Source organism: Lathyrus oleraceus, chromosome 7 (assembly GCF_024323335.1).
Source record: "Lathyrus oleraceus cultivar Zhongwan6 chromosome 7, CAAS_Psat_ZW6_1.0, whole genome shotgun sequence".
In the NCBI taxonomy this organism is placed as follows: domain Eukaryota; kingdom Viridiplantae; phylum Streptophyta; class Magnoliopsida; order Fabales; family Fabaceae; genus Lathyrus; species Lathyrus oleraceus.
Genome location: NC_066585.1, coordinates 494,949,534 through 494,970,255, shown reverse-complemented (window position 1 = coordinate 494,970,255; position 20,722 = coordinate 494,949,534). Strand labels below are relative to the sequence as shown.

Sequence of the window (20,722 nt, the reverse complement as noted above, 5' to 3'; positions counted from 1 at the left end):
ATGTCACGACATTCAGCTTGACATCAAGGTTCATATGCTGAGTCTGTTTTTCCAGAAAACAGACTGTACAATTTTGCTGACCTGTACATGATCAAAATGACCATACTACAGTGAAAGCTTACATTAATAAATGTCAAAGTGTCCAACTTAACATTTACACAATTGGCCTTAAGTTAGTTCTGTTATTCTTTTTGAAGAACAAACTAAGTTACATGCTAAAGTATAGCAGAACACCACTCTGTCTAATCTTCAGCAGCTGCTGTCAATGATGAAAGTCATAACATCCAGTTTGACTTTCAGTCAGTAGGCCTTCTGCCAGGTCTGTTCTTTCCTTGATAACCAGACTGGAAATAAATACTAAGTTCTAACAGAACTCCTGCTGTCCTTAGTATCTGTTGACAGGTATGAATGTCACAGCATCCAGTTTGACATTCAATAAAACCTGTGTTAGCTAGTCCTGCAGTAACTACAATGTAGTCACATCTACATGTTATGACATCAGTCAAGACATTAGTAACCATCTAGTGTTTTACCATATAATGCAGCCAATTAAACACCTACAAACTCCCCCTTTGGCAAATTTTTGGCTAAAACACTTTGATCCCCATAACAGAGTTCATGGCAGCGGAATCACACACCTAGCAGGAATTAATACTAGCTAATACACTCAGAGTGGCAACACACTCACACACATACAGAAGTTAAATAAAAACTTCACACACAATAACTGCAGGGGAGGAATCTGTCGTCCTGAGAGTCTGTTGTAGAGACCCATGAGTGTCTGTTGTAGAGACACCCACTCTGTTTGTTCAGGGGTTACTCCCCCTTTTTGTCAAAAATGTTGCCAAAGCCAACAACATAACCAGAGAATAACGACAGAGTTACAGACTTGGTTTTACTTCACAGTTTCAACCAAGTTACCATCCACTTGATCTTGCTTCACAGCTTTGATCAAGTAATCACCCACTTTTGCTTTACAGTAGGTACCACCATATCAGATGCCATGATGTTGTTTCTGACATCCAGAACCACTCCTGCATGAACGACATCCTTGAACTCCTGCAGGTACATTGGCCTTCTCACAGTAGGGTGGCTCCTTACCCTCTTGTATCCACCCTTGTTGCAGGTAGTATAGCTATGATCTGTTGACCAATCATAGCCTAGTACAAATTATTTAATAGGCAGAGATATTAAACAATTTATCCCAAACATCAGTGGTTGCTATAAGGTCTCAGAGAGACATATTCCCAGTTTGCTCCTTAAGTTTTCAAACTGAGTAGCATCCAGAGCCTTTGTAAATATGTCAGCCAGTTGAAGATCCGTGGCTACATGTTCCAAAGTGATCACCTTGTCTTCCACCAGATCTCTGATGAAGTGGTGCCTAATGTCAATATGTTTGGTCCTGCTGTGTTGGATGGGATTCTTGGAGATATTGATGGCACTGAGATTATCACAGAACAATGTCATGACATTTTGAGTGACATTGTACTCAGTGAGCATCTGTTTCATCCAAACCAGTTGGGAACAACTGCTTCCAGCAGCTATGTATTCAGCCTCTGCAGTGGACAGAGAAACACAATTCTGCTTCTTGCTGAACCAAGATATGAGGTTGTCTCCTAAGAAGAAGCATCCACCTGATGTGCTTTTTCTGTCATCAGCACTCCCAGCCCAGTCAGCATCACAGTACCCAGATAGGACAGGCTCAGACCCATGTGAATACAGCATCCCATAGTCACAGGTCCCATTGATGTACTTGAGAATCCATTTGACTTGATTCAAGTGGCTCACCTTAGGCTCTGCTTGATATCTGGCACACACTTCAACTGCATAGGAAATGTCAGGTCTACTTGCAGTTAGGTACAGCAGGCTACCTATCATGCTTCTATACAGGCATTGATCAACACTAGGCCCTCCATCATCTTTGGTTAACTTCAGATGAGTGGGAGCAGGAGTCCTCTTGTGCCTAGCATTATCCAGACCAAACTTCTTAACTATGTTCTTGGCATACTTGCTTTGGGAGAGAAACATAGAGTCCTCCATTTAGTTTACTTGCATTCCAAGGAAATAGGTCAGTTCTCCCACTAGACTCATTTCAAACTCAGACTGCATCTGGTGAACAAATTTTTGAACCATTTGTTCTGACATTCCACCAAAGACTATATCATCAACATAGATTTGAGCTATCATGATTTTGCCTTCTTCATCCTTCACAAACAAGGTTTTATCTATGCCACCTTTTCTGTATCCATTTGAGGTCAGAAATTCGGTTAACCTTTCATACCATGCTCTAGGTGCTTGTTTCAACCCATACAAGGCTTTCCTCAACTTGTATACATGCTCAGGTTGGTTAGGATCACAGAACCCTTTAGGTTGTTCCACATAGACTTCTTCATTCAGGTAGCCATTCAAGAATGCACTCTTCACATCCATTTGGAATAGCTTAAACTTCAGGATGCATGCTACCCCCAACAGCAATCTGATGGACTCAAGCCTAGCCACAGGAGCAAATGTCTCATCAAAATCTACCCCTTCAACTTGAGTGTATCCTTGAGCTACTAGTCTTGCTTTATTTCTAGTAATTACTCCTTTCTCATCAGATTTGTTTTTGTAGATCCACTTGGTACCAATGATGTTGGTCCCTTCAGGTCTTGGAACTAGTTCCCATACTTCATTCCTTTTGAACTGCTCAAGTTCCTCTTGCATGGCAGTGATCCAGTATTCATCAGTCAGGGCTTCTTTCACATTCTTTGGTTCAACCTTGGATACAAAGCAGGAATTTGAGTTTATTCCTCTTGACCTGGTAGTTACACCACTGGTGGGATCCCCTATGATAAGATCCTTATGGTGGTCTTTCTGAATTCTGATAGATGGCACTTTGGTGGTTACATCTACTTCACATTCAGGAGGAGGTTCCTGTACTTCTTCAGACTTGATTGGACTGTCAGTTGAACTGTCAAGGAATGTTTCAACATCCTCCATGACATCGATTCCTTCCTCTTTATCATCCACAATAACATTTATGGATTCCATCAGGACATTGGTCCTGTAGTTGAACACTCTGTAGGCTCTGCTGTTAGTGGAGTATCCCAGAAATATACCTTCATCACTTTTGGGATCTAGCTTCCTTCTCTGTTCACGATCTGTGAGGATGTAGCATTTACTTCCAAAGATATGAAAGTACTTCGCAGTGGGTTTTCTGCCTTTCCATATTTCATATAGAGTGGAGGAGGTTCCTTTTCTCAAGGTGACTCTGTTGTGAACATAGCACGCGGTATTCATTGCTTCAGCCCAGAAGTGCATGGGGAGCTTCTTTGCATGAATCATTGCTCTGGCAGATTCTTGAATAGTTCTATTTTTTCTTTCAACTATTCCATTCTGCTGAGGAGTTATAGGAGAGGAGAACTCATGACTTATTCCTTCAGACGAGCAAAACTCATCAAACTTGGAATTCTTGAACTCCGTACCATGATCACTTCTAATCCGGACCACACAACAGTCCTTTTCCCTTTGAAGTCTTATGCACAGGTCTTTGAAGACATCAAATGTATCTGACTTCTCTCTGATGAAGCTTATCCACGTGTATCTGGAATGGTCATCCACCACCACGTATGCATATTTCTTCCCACCAAGACTTTCAACCTGCATAGGTCCATGTGCAACAGTTCCAGAACTCTGGAGGTTGTGGGATGTCCCAGCTTCGGATGTGACGTCTTGGTTTGCTTGCCCACCTGGCATTCTCCACAGACTCTTCCTTCATCAATCAGAAGCTTTGGAATTCCTCTGACTGCTTCCTTGGATATAATCTTCTTCATTCCCCGTAAGTGGAGATATCCAAGGCGTCTATGCCACAGCTTCACATCCTGTTCTTCCTTGGCTGAGGAGCATGTTGTGGAAAAGTTAGAGACTTCAGGTTCCCACAGGTAGCAGTTATCTTTGGACCTGGTTCCTCTCATAACTTCCTAATTGTCACCATTTGTCACAATGCATAGCTCCTTAGTAAACTGAACATGAAACCCTTGATCACACAGCTGACTTATGCTGATGAGGTTTGCAGTTAGTCCTCTTACTAACAGCACATTATTCAGTTTTGGCACTTCAGAACAGTCCAGTTTGCCCACACCTTTTATTTTTCCTTTAGCACCATCACCAAAGGTCACATAGCTGGTAGTGTGAGGTTGAATATCTACCAGTAGATTTTCCATACCAGTCATATGTCTTGAGCATCCACTGTCAAAGTACCAGTCCTCTCTGGTAGAAGCCCTTAGAGCAGTGTGTGCTATCCTAGCATACCATTGTTGCTTCTTAATGGGAACATATCGCTTATGTGTTTTATGCTTAGGCCTGACATGCGAGGCTTGGTTAGGGAAACCCTGAATCCAGTAGCAGAAGGCTTTTATATGACCAAGCCTACCACAGTGGTGACACCTCCACTCCTGGTATTTCCTCTTCTGATGATCATTCATCCTAGTTCCTCGATGTTGAGACATTGGCTTTGACTTCCGCTTGAACTTCTGAACTTTAGCCTTTGGGCGTTTGTGTTCAGTTGAGGATCTTTTCCCAAATCCAAGGCCAGATTTGGTTCCAGACTGCTGTCCCACCTTTAGAATCTCTTCTAAGGTGTCAGTTCCCTTATTCATCATTCTGATGGATTTAGTCATCTGATTCAGCTTGGAAGTCAGCAGGGTTATCTCACCATTTAGACCCTCTATGACAGACAGTTGCTTCTGTCTCTCATCTTCCAGTTCCTTGATGAGTTTCTTTTGCTTTTCTCCTTGTGCACGCACTTCTGCACTGGTGGAACACAGCTTCTTATAGGCTGCAGCAAGTTCATCAAAGGTCAATTCATCTGCACTTGAGTCATCTTCAGAGGCACAAACACTGGTTAGTGCAGTGACATGTTTGGCAAATTCTCCTTCAGACTCACTTTCAGAGTCTCCTTCAGACCATGTGATAGCTAACCCCTTACTTTGCAATTTGAGGTAAGTAGGGCATTCAGCTCTGACGTGTCTATACCCTTCACAGCCATGACACTGGATTCCCTTGCCGTGATTGAACTTCTCATCAGAAGTTGATCTTTTCTTAATGTCAGACGGGATGTTCTTGACATTGGGTCTACCTCTTTGATCAATCTTCTTCACGAACTTGTTGAACTGTCTCCCAAGCATGGCTAAGGCTTCTGATATACTTTCATCACCTCCAGTATATCCTGCTTCTGACTCCTCTTCAGTATTAGATACAAAAGCTATACTTTTGTTCTTCTTCTCTGCATACTCACCCAAGCCCATTTCAAAGGTTTGGAGGGAATCAATGAGTTCATCCACCTTCATGTTGCAGATGTCCTGCGCCTCCTCTATGGCTGTGACCTTCATAGCAAATCTCTTAGGCAAGGACCTGAGAATCTTTCTTACAAGTTTCTCTTCAGCCATTTTCTCACCTAGTCCACCAGAGGTGTTTGCAATTTCAAGAATATTCATGTGAAAGTCATGAATAGTCTCATCCTCTTTCATCCTCAGATTTTCAAACTTGGTGGTCAGCATCTGAAGTTTGGACATCTTCACCTTGGAAGTACCTTCATGAGTTACCTTGAGGGTATCCCAAACTTCCTTAGCTAGTTCACAGTGGTGTACCAGCCTGAAGATGTTCTTGCTGATTCCATTGAACAATGCATTCAAGGCCTTGGAATTTCCAAGAGCTAATGCCTCTTGCTCCTTGTCCCACTCTTCTTCAGGAATCTGCACACTGACTCCATCTTCACTTGTCCTCATTGGATGTTCCCATCCTTTGTTGACAGCTCTCCAGACTTTGCTGTCTAGAGACCTTAAGAAGGCTATCATACGAGGCTTCCAGTCATCATAATTAGAGCCATCCAACATGGGTGGTCTGTTTGAGTGTCCTAAATCCTTGTCCATGGTACTAGAAAGTAACTTCCCTAGATCTCACCCAGAAATTCACAGGCAGGGTGCCTGCTCTGATGCCAATTGAAATTCTAGTTATCAGACTTTGGATGTCACACTGGTTGTTATGACATCCAATTCTGCACAGACCGGGATTATGCAGAACTTAACAGTAAGTGCAGTAAATAACACAAGTAATTGTTCACCCAGTTCAGTCCAACATGACCTACGTCTGGGGGCTACCAAGCCAGGGAGGAAATCCACTATCAGTAGTATCAATTCAAAGCTAAGCTCACCCGTTTACAACTTATCACTTAATCCCTACCCAATGCAATTTCAATCTTAACCTAAGATCAGAGTTCCTACTCACTCCCCCTCAATCACCTCAGTGATTACTATCTTTAAACGATATTAAAGACAAGTTGAAGTCACACTTCAAACAACTCTTGATTGTGCTTCACAGCTTTAATCAAGATACACAGCACTCACGCTTAAAAGCTTTGAGTGACACAACACTTACAACTCAATGAACACCCTATGCCAAAGCTATCATCTACTTGATAATGACTTGGCTTACAAGATACGTCTAATACAAGACTCACAAAAATACAGCAGTGAAGTATGATGGACACACTTAATCTTCACGCCTCAAAATCCCTGAAACTGAATGAAGGAACGCCTTCCTTTTATATTGCAGTATCCTGGGCTTTTGCACCTGTATTCTCCTGAATTTAAGGTCACACAAGTTTCCATAAATTCAACATTTAGGTTACTAACAAATAGGCTATTTGTTAGGTTCATTGAATGTAGATTGGTTGTTGATTTCCTGGTTTTTCTCTTAGCTGTTGACTTCCTGAAGAATAGCCTGAGAAAAAGCTAAAACAGAAAACTGAACAACCTACAATATAGCATATGCTGTCAGGCATGAATGTCACGACATTCAGCTTGACATCAAGGTTCATATGCTGAGTCTGTTTTTCCAGAAAACAGACTGTACAATTTTGCTGACCTGTACATGATCAAAATGACCATACTACAGTGAAAGCTTACATTAATAAATGTCAAAGTGTCCAACTTAACATTTACACAATTGGCCTTAAGTTAGTTTTGTTATTCTTTTTGAAGAACAAACTAAGTTACATGCTAAAGTATAGCAGAACACCACTCTGTCTAATCTTCAGCAGCTGCTGTCAATGATGAAAGTCATAACATCCAGTTTGACTTTCAGTCAGTAGGCCTTCTGCCAGGTCTGGTCTTTCCTTGATAACCAGACTGGAAATAAATACTAAGTTCTAACAGAACTCCTGCTGTCCTTAGTATCTGTTGACAGGTATGAATGTCACAGCATCCAGTTTGACATTCAATAAAACCTGTGTTAGCTAGTCCTGCAGTAACTACAATGTAGTCACATCTACATGTCATGACATCAGTCAAGACATTAGTAACCATCTAGTGTTTTACCATATAATGCAGCCAATTAAACACCTACACTCCACTTCCATTTCATGAGAATGACTTTGTCGAAAATCTCAAAGTTAATTATTCCAAGACCACCACATTCCTTCAATTTGCATACTTGATCCCATTTAACCCAATGAATAGGTTTCTTATCCTCTAAACCGCACCACATAAATTTGTTCAAAATACTATGAATCTCTTTCAAGACTTTAGACGACGCCTTGTAAAAAGATAAAGTGTAAATGGGGAGTGAATTCATAACCAAATTGATCCAGCACAACTCTTCCTCCCAACGAAAGAAACCTCCCATTCCAAGATGTTAATCTAGTTTTGATAATGTTAATCAATTATTTCCATAACTTTAATCTCATACGGTTGTTCCCCACCCAAATTCCCAGAAATTTGAAAGGAATTACTTTTGTCCTGCAAAAAATGAAGTTTGAGGCAACCTCTACCAACCAGTCGCTAACAATTGTGCCATAGATACTACTTTTACAGAAGTTCACACTCAAATCAGATATCATCTCAAAGCCTCTTAAAATGGCCTTAATACTCCAAAGATTATCACTACTCCCATCCCCCATAATAATGGTATCATCGACAAATTGAAAAATATAAATGGAAGCCTCATCATTGATCTTTAAACCATTATATTCCCCCTATTACCACAACTTTATCCATCATTGAAGTTAATCCCTCCATGACCATTACAAAAAGAAAATGAGACAACAGGTCTCATTGCTGCAACCCTATGTCCACCTTAAAGTCATCCGTAACGCTCCCATTCACCAACACCGACATATAGCTATTAAACACACAAGCCTCCATCCACTTTATCCACCTCACACCAAAACCCATCTTACCAAGTAAAAACCTCAAGTAATTCCAACACACATTGTCATAAGCTTTCTCGTAATCAACCTTAAGGATCAAACAAATCCTCTTATCTCGCTTAGCTAGATCCAATGCTTCACCAACCATCAAAACTCCATCCATTATATTTCAACCAGGTATGAAAGCTGATTGTTTGATCGAAATTAGCTTCCCAACGACTGATTTCAGCCTTGCGGCCAAAAGTTTCGCCAGAATCTTGTACAAACACCCAACTAAATAAATATGTATATATTCCGAAATACATTGAGGGTTCTGCACCTTGGGAATGAGGCCAAAAAGAAGTAGTTGACGCCTTAGTTAATTTTGCCTTGATATGGAAATCCTGGACAAACAGAATGACATCCTCTTTTAGGGATTCCCATCCTTTCTTTAAAAACTTGAAGCTAAAACCATAAGGACCAACACTTTTATCACCATCATAACTTCATATAGCTTCTTTGATTTCTTCCTAAAAAAACTCCATTTCGAAAAACTGTCTATCCGAATCATTAAGTTCATTAAACTTTATGCCATAAACAACTGGTATGTTGTAGCAAAACTCCTTGAATAAAGCTTCAAAATGGCTATTAACAAAATTCTTGGTCTCCTTCACATCCTCCGCTCTACTCCCTGCCGCATCCACCAAATTAAAAATATTTCTCCAATATCTCTCTTTCAAGGAGTTATGAAAAAATGGATGTTCTTGTCCCCTTCTTTTAACGATATGTTTCATTTGAAATATACCGACAAATAAGTATAGGTTTATTTAGACCTATCTAATATTCTAATTTAAATATTTGTATCTCAAATTAAATATCAATAATATTTTCATATAATAAAAATAAATAACAATTAATATTTATTTTTATAGAAAAAGCCACTCCATCTCAAATGTGATATCGATAGTATGAAAGAAAATAACATTTTGTATATATAAATACATATAATATAAAAGTGACTATATACATCTGATACCAATAATATTAAAAGTAATAACATAAAATAAATAACATTTAATACATATACATTCAATACATATTTCAAATCATGTTATTATATAGTAGTTTAATATCTTTTCTAAATTTGTGATCGGCATATTGATAAACATTTGATCTCAAATAAATTCAATACATATTTCAAATCATGTTATTGCTTATATATATATATATATATATATATATATATATATATATATATATATATATATATATATATATATATATATATATATATATATATATATATATATATATAAATAGAATATTCATATTTATTTATTCAGCTTTGTTTGAAATGTTTCTTTTATTTAATACTCCATTTTCTATTAATATTTAAATATAAATATATTCACACTTTTTTTTATTTGGCCTAATAATATAATATATTTTTAAAATTTATCATATAAATTGTTTGTTTAGATAATGCAATTTGACTAAAAAAATAAAGATAAAATGATCATATAACTAATAATGATAAGTATTCAAACCAATTTTCAAATTAAGAAAATATAAAATACAAAATAAGTATTCATGTCATCATGTGCTAGTAAAAGATTTCCTAACCAATCAATGTCATCATGTGCAATCTTATACATTTTAATATATGATTAGCTTCTTTCTTTTATTTTATTTTTTAAAGTGGGAAGGAGTTTTTATTTATTTGTTATTTTATTTTTGTATATATAATTAAAGTGACATCAACAACAATTTCACAATCGTTTTTAAGTGGATTTAAATTTCATTATTGATGTTGAAAGATTAATATCTTATCACTAAAGTAACATCTCAAGAACAAATTATTTTACTAAGATTTTTATCAATTTATTTGGTTAAAAACCACGATACCAATGTTCTAGCATAATATTTTAGTTATCATCAAAATTTATTTTGTTATGATACTAATAACAAAATAATTAAATCTAAAATTTAAATCTATAGTTTATTAAGAAATATTATATATATGTAATTAAATTTATTTGATTTTATTTTAAAAAAATAATTTGAAATTCAATTCAAATAATGTAGATAAAAACATTTGACTTTTAAAATTAATTTATTCACCTTTTCATTTTAAAATAATTGTTGTATTTATGTAATGTACATATTAAAAATATAAATAATTTAAAGAAAAAAATATATTTTTGTCAATTTATCTTTATTAATTAATTTTTTTTAGCATAGTCAATTTTTGGCCTAAAAAAAGTACATTCGTAGGATCGAACTTAAAGCCACGTGTCAAACATCTGAAGCTCCACATGCGTTGGAGCAAGGCATACGTGTAATTCAGAGAACTAAAACACTAGTCAGAACCAGTTGGGTTGCTCGACAAAGCAGAAGGGAGAGAGAGTTAGAAAATTAGAATAAAAAAAAGTTAATGGGGCAATATTCGTAATTAACTAAACATTCGAGGCTATTTACTAAATTCTCCTTTGCATAAAAAAAAGAGGGAGGAAAGATCCAAAACCCGAAAACACCATCATCCAAACAGCACCCTCTCTCTCTTTTAAAAGCCACCCTGTGATTTTTCTCTGCCCCTCTTTACCCCTCTGCACTCTCTCTTCGTGTGTTATCGTGCGCTTCTCTCCTCAAACAATCTCCTCCTCACAGTTTCGTCTCGATCTCAACACTGTTAGTCTTCGACTCTCAATTTGTAACCCTAATTTCTTTTATTCTTCGATCCCTAATTTGATTCCGAATTTATGTCTGCTTTTCACGTCATCGATTTTATTTTCCGCTTAATCTCTAGATATTTCTGTCTGGTTATTCTTGCGTAATCGGTTTTGATTCTTTTGATTGATTGCCAATTTTTTAATTATTTGATATATATTTTGGTTCTGATTGGTTGTGTAGTTTGATATGTGGCGCCTTAGGTTTGCCGTGTTTCAATGCATATTTGAAATTTTTGTAATAGATTTGATGTTTTTGTTTATCAATCAAATGTTGCAAGACTGGGAAGACTGGTCTTGAGTTCGGGTATTATCTGGATTTGTAATTGAAATATACCTTCGGCTGCATTTAAGATAGAAATTTAGCTTTTTCTACTGCGTTAGTTTATCTTGGATATTGAAAGTTGATGTTAAACGATTTAGAGAATTTGAACTTTATTGTGAATTTGCTGTATGAGTTGCTGGTGATGATTTTCACTGTTTATTGCGTTTTATTTTTATCAAACATGATTTTTAGGGCAAAATATTGAGTTAAAACTGGATTTGTGATTTTTCTGCAATTTTAAAGGTGATTCAGGCTGAAGTGTATGATGCATATTGTTTATGATTAGTGTAAATGTTTTTGACATTATTGTTTTGTTAGTATTCCCAGTTTTTGTTAACGGAAATCATGAGTGACGAAGGAGAAAGGACTTGTCCTCTCTGCGCAGAAGAGATGGATTTGACAGATCAGCAATTGAAACCTTGTCGATGTGGTTATGAGGTTTGATTCTATCTATGTGGAGTAGCTAATTATTTGGAGGTTTTAGTATAATTTCTAGTTGAAAAAAACCTTTTTTTGGTTGTATAATACTAATGTTAATATTCAAGTGTCACTTGTTCTTTGGTTTTATTGAATGATGATCCTTTTAACCGTTCTCAAGTTTATTTCGATTTCTTTTCATGATAGTCATGTAGGTGCTGTTGTCGATGTTTTGTTTGTCTTTATGTGATTCATTATGATGAATTGCAGATCTGTGTCTGGTGTTGGCACCACATAATGGACATGGCTGAGAAGGATGATACCGATGGGCGATGCCCTGCTTGTCGTTCTCCTTATGATAAGGAAAAGATTGTTGGGACGGCGTCAAAGTGTGAAAGGTCATTCTGTTAACAGTATATTTATATTGGCTTGGAAATGTTAAAAAATTGCTAAAACTTTTATGTTTGAAGTGCTACGAAAGCAAAATATAAGTTTTTGATCTTTTTATTTGTTAGATTTCTTTACTTTTCAAAGTATTTATACAAAGGCCAATGTAGACTGTTTAAACCAACAGACATTTTTATAGTGTATTTCTCTTAATGTGTCAATATGCATGTATATATATGTTGTAGATTGCTGAATGAAATAAATATGGAGAAAAAGGTGAAGAACCAGAAAGCAAAATCTAAATCTTCTGATGGACGGAAGCAGCTCAGTAGTGTGCGAGTGATTCAGCGAAACCTTGTTTACATAGTTGGATTGCCTCTGGATCTGGCCGATGAAGATGTAATTTTTTTTACCTTCTCTGCTCTTGGATTATTTGAATGTTTCTGTGTTTACCTCCTTTTCCCGTTGAATTGTTAGCTTTGTCTTTCTTAAAGAATCCTTAATCATATTGTCATTTTTGCAGCTTCTCCAGAAGCGAGAGTATTTTGGTCAGTATGGGAAGGTCTTAAAAGTGTCAATGTCGCGGACGGCAGCTGGTGTCATTCAACAGTTTCCTAATGATACTTGCAGTGTGTAAGCACATTCTTTAAGTTTTTTGCATAGCTGTTTCCCTTTTGGCACCATCGTTTTCTGTTAGTTGGCCATATTGGTTGCTACTGTAAATAGACGACTTCTTTTACTGTTTCATTTTGTTGTCATTGAGATAGATTAGATAGTTAGGAGTCTGTTTATATAGCTTTTGGGAAGGAAGGAAGCTTATGACCAGCAAAAACACTTCAAATGCGTTTTTAACTCCGTTAGTTATAAATGAATAGTTAGGAGTCTGTTTATATAGCTTTTGGAAAGGAAAGAAGCTTATGACCAGCAAAAACACTTCAAATACATTTTTAACTCCGTTAGTTATGAATGAATAGTTAGGAGTCTGTTTATATAGCTTTTGGGAAGGAAGGAAGCTTATGACCAGCAAAAACACTTCAAATACATTTTTAACTCCGTTAGTTATAAATGAAGGAAAAATGCTATTTCTGTATGTAGTGCGAGCTTACTCTTTGCTGCAGTGCTATTTCAGCTTGCTTGACTTTCATTTTGTAATTTATATCAATGTTACAGTTTCTAATCAAGGTTTTGTCTCAGATATATTACTTATTTAAAGGAAGAGGAAGCAATTCGGTGTATTCAAAATGTACATGGATTTGTTTTGGAGGGTAAACCTTTAAGGTAAAAATAACTGTTTTTTTTTACATGTCTTACTCATGTCCATAGTCTTTCTTATTATTATTTTTTGTTTGTTTTTGGCTTGTACATCTCAGGGCTTGTTTTGGAACCACAAAATATTGTCATGCATGGCTCCGAAATTCGGTATGGAAATTAGTAATTCTTCAGAGATTTTTAAATTGTGCCTTTGCTGGTTATGCTTTTAACTGAGTAGTAATCTCCATGACCAGCCTTGCATAAACCCTGATTGTCTATATCTGCATGAGGTTGGCTCTCAAGAAGATAGCTTTACAAAAGATGAAATAATATCAGCTTACACTAGGTAATATTCTTATAATTTTGTTATGAGAGTTGCTATGATTCAGTTATATAAAATCTTTCTGGCTGAAAATATAGGTGTTTGTGATTGTTTCAATTGAGCTGTTTAACTAAATAAGATGAAGAAGGTTGCTTTACTTGCATTGTGATTAGAAACATGTGCTCTGAGTTTTGATAAAATCATTTTACATTAGTTTCAATTCAGCTGTTTAACTAAATAAGATGAAGAAGGTTGCTTCACTTGCATTGTGATGAGAAACATTTGCTCTTAGTTTTGATGAAATCACTTTACATTAATCAAATCGTGTTCTAATCCGTGTTTCAGATTATGCTTTCTGATTTGCTTGTTATAATTGCTTGAACTGAATGTAGTGCCAAATAAATATACCTAATTTTCTTGTTATTTTGAAGAAGTAGAGTTCAACAAATTACTGGTGCCACAACTAATATGCAACGGCGGTCGGGGAATGTATTACCTCCTCCTCTGGATGATTGCACAGATAATTCGACAGAAAGGCCCATTATTAAAAGTGCTCCAACTGTAAGTCTTTTTTGCATGTTCCTACAGTCCCTCTAGTTTTGGCTTTAAATTTCTTCTGTCTTGATTGAGTTCTCATTTGAATCTTGATCTTTAATAGCTATTCTTCCAGCATAACGTAATGTTTTTTTTTTTGCCTTTGTCAGCTGAGAATACAATGAAACTGACATTTGATTTTAATTATGCAGCAGAACTCTGTCTACACAGTGCGAAGTTCGCCTCCAAATGGAATCAATGGGAGACATGTACCTCTTCCCACTAGTACTGCATGGTACTTATCATTATAATTTTGTATTTGGCCTTGAATATTAAACTTATCTGAAGAAGTTATGGTTCCAATGTTTATGTGTGCCAGGGGTACACAGGCTACAAGTTGTCAGTCCCCTGTTGGAGGTCTATCGCACCCATCTGTTTTATCCAAGCCAAAGCCTGATACAGTTAATAGCACGCTTGCCTTTTCTACTGCTGTTACGGGAACAATTCAGGCTTCTGCAGCACAGGGTGATGGTTCAAGGAGGCCACCATCAAGTGATGGGAGTCGTAATACATTACCTAGGGTGAAAAGTGAATTACCAAAACCTATTAAACAATATAACATGGACAGTCTGGCCAGTGCAAGTGAAAAAATTTCAGCTTGTGCTGTTTCTGCTGCACCTGTCAATTTGAAGAGTGAGCTGTCTTCTCGACCATTGTCACAAGATAATGATCGAGGCAACTGTACAGCAAACACATTAAATTCTAATAACATTAATGGACATTCTTTTAACTCTGGTCCCGAGGAAGCAGTGCCTGCTACCAATGAAGTGATTCGGAATTTGTCCAGTGAGTTCTCCTCAATTAACATTGGTAGAAGTACCTCAATTGAAAACTATGGTATGACCAAACCTAGTAGCCGGCCTACTGATCACGTCTTGACTAAATCTCCTCGAATTCAAGAAGGATCACAATATGACGTTGACAGATTTAAAGACCCAATAACAAATGTGGTTGGTAAAACTTCCACATCAGATAGTGGGATTTTTAGTCCAAAGGAACAGTGTGGAGGGATATTGAACTCTCAATCTCAACTAGTATCAGATACAGCTGATATCGAAGATGATGTAACATCTTTTGATAATCAAAGACTCAAGGATCCAGAAGTTTGTCGTTCTTATTTGCCTAAGGCAACAAATTTCCTTAATGTATCAAAACTTTCTAGCCCTTGTCTAATGCCGCATGGCGAACCTTGTACTGCTGGAAATGCTGATTCTCTATATTCTGATGATAGAGTTCGGGATGAATCTATTTTACATTCGTCTAGCATGCTATGTAATGGCTATCCTGAGAAATTGATCAGTGGCACCTCTAATGGTTTGCTTCATGATGAAAGAAACAGGCAAAGCATTGGAAGGTTGGTTGGTGATGCAGTTAATACTGGGTGTGACGTGGCAATTGATAAGGGCGAAAGTAGTATAATCTCAAATATCCTGTCCATTGATTTTGATCCCTGGGATGACTCCATAACATCACCTCATAATATAGTGAAATTGTTGAGTGACAATACTGATAGCCAACCCGGTCCTTTAAAAAAATCTAGTTCTTGGAAAGTTCAAAATAATAACCAGTCAAGGTTCTCTTTTGCAAGGCAGGAAGAATCTGAAATTCAAACTTTTGATGTGCATCCGTCTTATGCTTTCAGCCAGCAACAGCCTAAGAGCCACGCACTCAATCAGAGTCTGGCAGAAAGAGACTTTTATATGGAAAAGTTGGGTATTGCAAATGGCTTTCCTACCAGTAACTTTGAGGAAGCTGAAAATATAAGCAATGCCCATTCAATAGCTTCTTCCAATAAGCTTTCTGGTGAGTGTTCCAGGCATTCTTGAACTTGTTACAGTAGCTTTAATTATATATTATTGACATCTCACTAATTGCTTTTGTGCAGTGCCTGCCTAAGGGTTGAGTAAAATCTTTAGAAAATTTCTTCTGTGCGACATTGTTATAATTTTTATCCAGATTTTGGTTTTTTATTATTTGTACTCATTTAATTCATTGATGATTTTAAAATTGAGATTATACTGCAAATTTTGAATTCCTGTTGCTGAATGTATTGGAATGTTTATTATCTGAATATAGTACAAACCCTTAGATCGTAATGAAGAGAAAGAGGTAAAAGAAAATACTTGAACTAGATGAAGTTCATGAAGGATGAAGAGGGAAAAGTATACTATACAAAGCAAGACATCAAGGAAAGATGGAACATGGAAAGGTTACTCCATGTTTATTGAAGGTCATCATTATTCTGATCACAAACAGACTAATCAACTATTGAAAAATTTAAGCATTTAATGTGAAAAAGAAGTGTTGAAGAAAATGAATAATGGTAAGACTATCAGACTAGAAAATTTACCTATTCAGGAATGGAGAAGGTTAGGAGAGAAAGGCAGAAGTCTCACAATTAGAAGCTCTAAGAATATGCCAAATTGGATGGATGATCTTTAAGAATAAAGGCGAAACTTCAGAAATTATAGAGGAATCAATTTTAAGTCATACTAAGAAGTTTTGATAGAGTGATTGAGTAGAGAATAAAATGAGAAACTAGTCACTAGTTATATACATAATGCCATAGAGTGATTGAGTAGAGAATAAAATGAGAAACTCGTCACAGAAATCAGTTTGATTTAATGCCATAGAGTTTGACATGCTAGCTATATACATAATGCCATAGAGTGATTGAGTAGAGAATAAAATGAGGAACTCGTCACTGAAATCAGTTTGATTTAATGCCATAGAGTTGACATGCTAGCTATATACATAATGCGTGCTACAAAAGTTGATGAAGATTAGAGGATTTGAAGAGACATGCACATGGGTTTCATTGAAGTAGGAAAGAAATGATAATACCTAGAGAAGTCTATAAAATGTTTAATTTAGCCTTTAGTGAAGAAAACTGTTCAGATTGCTTATGTACCAGTAGCAATCAAGGAACTAGTGCAAGAAAGAACACAAGATGGGTTTAGGGTTTATAGAAGATTATTCCATAATAACTATAGCTATAGTTGTGCACTAAGGTTTAACTTCCGAATTTCTTATGTTGGTTCTAGACGACGCATTTTTTTCTTCTTCTGATGTTGTTTTAGTAGAAATAAGTCGGGATAAATGAAAAGCTAGAAACACAAAAGGAAACACGTTTTTTTTTAAGTTTTTCCCAGGTAGAAGTAAAACAGAATATATAGAATCTAAGTTTAGCAAAGGACATACAGATTCTAATATATAGAGGTAATAACTGAAGAACATTCACACCAAAAGTTTTACATTTCAAGTACCTTGGGTCCATCATATAAAACAATGGAGAGATAAAGGGATATACCAACCAGGATCCAAGTAGGGTGGATGAAATGAAGCAATGATTTGATTGTGATTTGTGATAAAAAAATACCTTGACTTTTAGGAAAACTTTACCACACTGTTGTATTGAACTGATTGTCGGGTAGTAAAATTCAACAGTGAAATGAAATTAGTGTCACATAAATGAGAATGTTATGAATTGTAGCCTGCCTGGCTTGTTAACATTTTCCAAAGTTTAAAAGCCATCGCGAAGCTTTAGAAGAATCAAGTTACTAACTAGTAAAAGGTTTTCTATAGAAGTGAATTTATAAACTGATCTTGCTTCTGTATAAAATCTCTATCTCTATATTGTTTACATTGAAGAGTTTAAGTTTTGATCTGCTGAGTTACAGCTGCTGATGTATGTACTGTGTAATTAGATTGAATTGTGTGGTTTTGTATTGAACTATTTGCCAATCTGTTAAATTAGCATATTGACTTCAAGTACTGAAGCTGTTGCCTTATTGATTCTGTTCAAGGTTTTAACAATGGTTAAACTGCTTTCTTCTGGCTAACATGTTTGCCTTCCATATATGCTGTGTTATTTCATTTCCAGTTGTCTCAGTTCATCTGACGACCTTGATTTTGCTATGATTAACAACAGCTATTTCAAGAGCACAAGTTTCAGCTCCACCAGGTTTTTCAATTCCAAGCAGGCTCCCACCTCCTGGTTTTTCTTCACATGAGAGATCAGAGCAGACTCTTGACTCCCTATCTGGTTAGTTTTGGTTTCTTTTATAATTTTCACATGTTTTTCTTATGTTGGTCTAATACAACTGTTAAACTTTTGACAGGTAATTCCTTACTTGATCATTCTCCTTTTTTGAGAAATTCACATCAGACATTCTCAGCTGGAAGTATTGGTGGCACGGGCGACATAGAATTTATGGATCCAGCTATTCTGGCAGTTGTTGGCAAGGGGAGACTTCAAGGTGCGCAAAACAGCCAATCATTGGACATGCAATCAAATTTCAATCCACAATTAAATTACTTCGACAATGAAGCCAGACTTCAGTTCCTGATGCAAAGATCTCTCACACAGCAGCAAAACCATAGATTTTCTGAAATTGGGAATAGTTATTCTCAACTTGGTGATTCATATGGTATTTCTTCAAGGTTAGACCAATCTCAAGTCAGTAACCTAGCCCCTTTCCCTCAGCTGTCTATGCAGCAGTCTACAAATGCAGTCTTTTCTAATGGCCAATGGAATGGGTGGAATGAGGTGCAGAGTGGGAACGGTCTGGGTGTTGCCGAACTTTTGAGGAATGAAAGACTTGGATTTAACAAGTTTTACCCAGGATACGATGATTCAAAATTTCGGATGCCAAATTCTGGGGATATCTACAACAGAACTTTTGGCATGTGACTTTTTGGTTGCTACGTTGGGTTTACTGTCGGAAATGGTCAAACTATGCAGAAATGGACAGACAATTTTTTTGCTTAGCTGTGGACGGTGGAACTCACTCATGACTGGTATATTGTGCTATCGAATGATGATCCCAGGAAGTGTAATTTATGGCTGCAGTTGGTAATTAGTGAACTTCCAATGTTTTCTTGGTTTTATTGGCTTATATGGCATTGCTCACTTTGCATGCACATAAAAGAGTGTTAACCTACCTGGTGCCAAAACGAGAATGGAAAAAATGTTACATTTTTTAAATTGTTTTTGTACTAGGCTATCTTTGATATGTTGAAAAAATGAAATTGTTGTTCACTTTTCTGAAATGGTGCACTCATTTGCCCCTCTTTCATTTGTAGTTCTGGATTTGCAGGTGAGCTGTTTTGGGGTTTTAAGATATCAACTGTAAATGCTAACATGATCAATTTAGCAGGTAGATCTAAGTCGAGTGTTTTCCTTCAAAGTACAGAGCATGAAAACTTGTTGGATTCAGAATCAATTTTAACAATCTCCTTTATTACTGTAATTTTATTTTTGGTATAAATATTCTTGTGGGGTGAAGTAGATCAAATTGATTGCTCAACAAGAAACGTGCATGTGGTTAGAAACACTTATTATGTGCAATGTCGTAATATGAGAAGGCTCAAGTTAGTTATGCTGAGTTGGCAGTAGACTACAAACTGAGATTTGTGTAACAAACTTTGAGTCATAACAGCTGGCAGTTATTCAATGCTTATTATAATTAGAACTCTTGTATAAATTCTGTTGAGAATTCAATTAATAGTAAACTCTATTATTCTCTAATATGCTCTCTTTATTAAAGTCTAATATGGTATTATGAGCCTTTGATCCATCACGCCATGCCTTCTTCAGCTGCAGATGATTCACAATTGTCATTGGAAAACAATTCTTTCGTGAGTGTCACTATTTCTCTGAAAAATGCAGCAGTTTCAACAGAAGAATGTGTTCAAAATGTTTAGCAAATCAGTATCAAACTCGAGAACCAAAGCCTCCTTTAATGGAAGCAACAAGTTGAAGGAATTTTTTGAATTCACAAACTGCATCGTCACTTGGTTAATTTGATGATTCCTCTGCGTTATCTCTCAATGGCCGATCGTGGCTTTGATATTGAAAATCTAGCTTATCTACAATGGCTTCAAGATTCTCTCCTTTTCACCTGGACAACCATTGATCAGTTCCAACGAACTCAGATCTACATGAGATCGCGACAACTACGTTACGAACTGCAAAGCATGGAGAAAGGTGATCGTACATTTGCTCCGTACTTAGGGCGAATCCAATATATCATGGACATTCTCGAATCAATCGGAGATCCAGTCTCGCATCGAGATCAACTTGAGACTCTTGTCGAAGGATTGCCATTGGAGTATCAAGCTTTTGCTTCAATCATCCAATATCGTGATGAATCATGTGAAATTATCGTCGCGGAAACCACATTTCTCTCTCTTGAAGCGCATTTGGATCGATCGACACATGCGGTATCTCATGATTTAGTCTCCGTCAATCTCACGCAAGGTACGATTCCTCAAGCTCAAGAATCGCTGTCTTCAACTATTTCTGACTCTATGCCATAACTATCTTGTTCGGATGCTCCACCTCATTTGATGGCAATCACGGTGGTCGAATCTCTAGAGGCGCTGGTCGTAATGGTGGTAGGTTAAAAGTGCAAGGCCAAATATGTGCTAAAATTGGACATGATGCTAAGGCCTGCTACTACTGACTATCTGTCACGCTTACTAGACCTAATTAGTGGCACAATCCAATCATACTACTTCAGCCTGCATCCAAC

The 20,722-nt window shown here is 36.7% G+C and overlaps 1 protein-coding gene across 5 annotated transcripts; it reads left to right on the top strand.

The window, feature by feature from the left end:
- The first annotated feature begins 10,671 nt into the window (after nt 1–10,671).
- On the top strand, nt 10,672–19,438 carry LOC127107980 (uncharacterized). 5 transcript variants are annotated; one of them, XM_051045343.1, is made up of 13 exons: nt 10,672–10,852; nt 11,534–11,653; nt 11,903–12,030; nt 12,265–12,418; nt 12,543–12,652; nt 13,214–13,297; nt 13,390–13,438; nt 13,525–13,616; nt 14,030–14,153; nt 14,342–14,421; nt 14,506–15,989; nt 18,118–18,231; nt 18,308–19,438. In XM_051045343.1, exons 2-13 carry the CDS (start codon nt 11,561–11,563, stop codon nt 18,877–18,879), a joined length of 3,084 nt encoding a protein of 1,027 aa, XP_050901300.1. In that variant the 5' UTR covers nt 10,672–10,852; nt 11,534–11,560; the 3' UTR covers nt 18,880–19,438. The 5 variants fall into 5 exon arrangements, with proteins under 5 accessions (XP_050901300.1, XP_050901299.1, XP_050901298.1 ...); XM_051045342.1 differs by having other exon boundaries at nt 14,339–14,421; XM_051045341.1 differs by having other exon boundaries at nt 14,024–14,153.
- Nucleotides 19,439–20,722: the final 1,284 nt, after the last annotated feature.